Source organism: Elgaria multicarinata, chromosome 2 (genome assembly GCF_023053635.1).
Source record: "Elgaria multicarinata webbii isolate HBS135686 ecotype San Diego chromosome 2, rElgMul1.1.pri, whole genome shotgun sequence".
Classification (NCBI taxonomy): Eukaryota; Metazoa; Chordata; class Lepidosauria; order Squamata; family Anguidae; genus Elgaria; species Elgaria multicarinata.
This window is the reverse complement of record NC_086172.1, coordinates 126,221,091-126,224,594: the sequence shown is the minus strand read 5'-3', so window position 1 is coordinate 126,224,594 and position 3,504 is coordinate 126,221,091. Positions and strand designations below refer to the sequence as shown.

The 3,504-nt window shown below is 44.7% G+C and overlaps 1 protein-coding gene across 1 annotated transcript; it reads left to right on the top strand.

Annotated features, from left to right (window-relative positions):
- The first annotated feature begins 1,067 nt into the window (after window positions 1–1,067).
- On the top strand, window positions 1,068–3,251 carry LOC134393417 (disintegrin and metalloproteinase domain-containing protein 20-like). Its single transcript, XM_063118443.1, is given in 1 exon segment — window positions 1,068–3,251. A coding segment is annotated over 1 exon segment (2,184 nt).
- The last annotated feature ends 253 nt before the right edge of the window (window positions 3,252–3,504 follow it).

Sequence of the window (3,504 nt, the reverse complement as noted above, 5' to 3'; positions counted from 1 at the left end):
TCCTCAGATCCCTGCTGCTCTTCCAGAGTCTTTGCTGGCATCAGGCCCTCAGAGCTGGCAGAGGTTCCTGCTGGCCGTGGCTCCTCTCCCTGAGGCTCTGCCACAGCCTCTGCCAGTCCATTCTCCTCTCCTGAGCCAGGCCCCACTGTACTGGGTCCAGCCTCTGCCAACTCCCCCTCATCTCCCGACTCCGGTTCCATGCAGGGCATGACAAAAGCCCTATATGGTTTGGGTCCAGGTTACCTTCTCCCTTACAATCCTAGATCAAAAGAGGAATCCCAATCCTGCTGGTAGTCCTTGGTACCAGAGGTCATCAGATCTTACTGGAACTTTTGGAAAGAGGAGTACCTGAACCACTATTTGTTCCCCAAATACAAATTCTTACATGATATCCCACAGCAGATGCTTCATGTGACTTTAGGCAGATGGGAATACCTCTGCTAGAGGGAGCTATACTCACTACTAAGTTGAAGTTACCAAGTCTGGCAGTGATCATAGACCCCCACATTGCTGTTACACGCAGAAATGAAGAGAGTGAAGTTCTTTGTCAACAATGTAAATATTTAAAGACAAGCTGTATACCCAATTGCAAAACATCACAATCTGCATTTGAAAGTGTGCTCCATCATTGCTAAAACTACTTCATATTGCAGATCCATATTGCATACATGCTCTGGTTAGAAGAGGAGGCAACTGCTGAGCCAGCATCCTATTTTCATATTTTTCATTTCACTGATCTTTGGTCCCCAAGTTCATGGCACACCTACCTCTTCTTCGTGTAGCCCTTTCAGAAGCCACCCTTCAGCCATCTTTTCTTCCTATCCATCTGCTGCTATTCTCTCCTCATCTATTCCATCCATCACCCCTCAAGCTCCACCCCATTCCAAAGATAATTCTGTTGACTGTTGCCATGGGCACAATCCTCCTCCTTCTCTATTTCATGTGCAGCCTCCTTCCAATCCTCCTGCAGGCGCAGCCAGAACCACTTGCTGCAGGGGGCTTCACTGTCCTAAGTAAAGAGAGACAGTGTGTGTTGATTTAGCAGATGCTATTCGCTGTCAAGGAAAATGGGGAAGATTTCTACCTGGCTGCTGCTGCTGATCTTGTGGGATGTGCTGAATGAGACAGGGGCTCAGATACCACCCCAGGGGTTTAGGTATGCCTCTTATGAAGTGACCATCCCAAGGAAACTGACCCCCAGATATGGACAACAGGAACCTCAGCATGTCAGCTATCTGGTACACCTTGAGGGGAAGGGCCACATGGTGCACCTCAGGCAGAAGAAGGGATTTATCCCTAAACACTTCCCTGTCTTCACCTATAGTAAAAAGGGGGAACTCCACACAGACTATCCATTCATCCCAGATGACTGTTTCTACCGTGGCTTTGTAGAAGGAACACCCTCATCTTTAGTCACCCTCAGCACTTGCTCAGGGGGACTCAGGGGTCTCTTTCAATTAGAAAATGGGAGCTATGAAATTGAACCTGTCCGGGCATCTACTACCTTTCAGCATGTGGTGTATCGGTTGGAAGAAGAGAAAGGTGCAGGGCGCATGAGGTGTGGGCTAACAGAGGAAGAGCAAAGTCGTCAAGGAGCCATGATCCAAAACAAGGAGAGTGTAGTGGGCAAAAGTGTTTCTGAAGGAGAGTGGTGGTCACACACTAGGTATGCAAAAGTTGCGATTGTGGTTGATTATGAACTATATGTGAAGTTTAACAAAAATGAAACTCTTGTAATTCTCCATGTTCTGGATGTCATCCATACTTCAAATTCATTTTATGAGCCGCTTTCTGTTCTGGTGTCTATAGCTGGTCTGGAGATCTGGTCAGAAAAGAACCTCATAAACCTTACTAACTCAATTGAAAGTGCACTTGAGAACTTTAGGGTTTGGAGAAGAGACACACTAGTTAAACGTCTACTACATGATGCTGGTCATTTATTTGTTAATAAGTCTTTAACAGGCGCCGTTGGAATGACATATTTAGGATTCTTATGTGACAACCATTATTCAGCTGCTGTTGAAACATATGCAACGTCCAGTTTGTTTGTGTTTTCTGGCACATTTTCTCATGAATTGGGACATAATCTTGGGATGCCTCATGATGCAGATTATTGTCATTGTAGTAAACAGTTTTGCCTTATGTTTCCAGATGCGGTACATACTGATAAGTTTAGCAATTGCAGTTATTCTTATTATTTCCGTCGAAGGAACCATCGTTGCTTATTAATTCCACCGGACCCTGACAAAATGTATAACTTCAAATATTGTGGCAACAAAGTAGTGGAAACTGGTGAGCAATGTGACTGTGGCTCAAAAGCTGAATGTGCCTCGGATCCCTGTTGCCAATCCAATTGCACGTTGCGTTCAGGTGCCGCTTGTGCATTTGGACTTTGCTGCACCAATTGTCAATATCTTCCAGCTCGATCCATTTGCAGACAGAAAACTAGCATCTGTGATCTTCCTGAGTACTGCAATGGGACTTCGGAGAGATGTCCTGAAGATGTTTATATGCAAGATGGTGCCCCCTGCAGTGATGGCGCATACTGTTATCATGGGCATTGTAGTACTCACAGTGGGCAGTGCAAAGCGATCTTTGGCAAGCATGCAACTGTTACTTCAGAGAGTTGTTTCAGAGCAATGAATGCTCAAGGTGATCGATTTGGCAACTGTGGACTTAAGCATGGAGCTTACAGGAAATGTGATCCCAAGAGTTATTTGTGTGGCAGAATCCAGTGTGATAATATTGATGACTTGCCTTCTTTGGAGGAACACATCACCATAATTCATTCATCGTTTGGCAGTGATGAATGCTGGGGCACTGACTTCCACAGTGGGATGAAGACAACTGATATTGGTGCCGTGAGAGATGGCACTCCTTGTGGCACTGACATGATGTGTATGGATGGGCAATGCAGAAATGTGTCCTTATTGAAGTACGATTGTAATATCACAATGTGCCATAATCGGGGAACATGCAACAACCTCAAACATTGCCATTGTGATTATGGCTGGGCGCCTCCCGACTGTCTAAACAAAGGGTATGGTGGCAGCCTTGACAGTGGACCTGCTCCAGAAAACAGGAGAGGTGCCTTTATAAGAACCACCGTAGGAGTTGTTTTCCTCCTTTCTGCTGCCACTGTTGGTCTTGGCCTGGGTCTATATTACAGGACTGTGTTGAAGCAGAAGTTTAGAAGAATGAGTTCAATTATCTCTCCAGGACAATAAACAGAGGGTGGAAACTCGCAGTGAATTACATATCAGAAGTGCACGGAAGATATAATGGGTTGCATGATGTAACATATATATTACACTCAGCAAACGTTTCATAGTTATTAGTATTTGTTTTTATAAGTTTATTTGGCTTTCCGGTACAGTACAAACAGTTATCCCTTCTCCCTTCTACCCACTGCCACATTTTCTCCCCTTTGCATTACCCCTCTCCCTTCTTCATATTGTCTTGTATTTAAAGATTTAAGATTTCATGTCTTTAAGTAAAATAGTT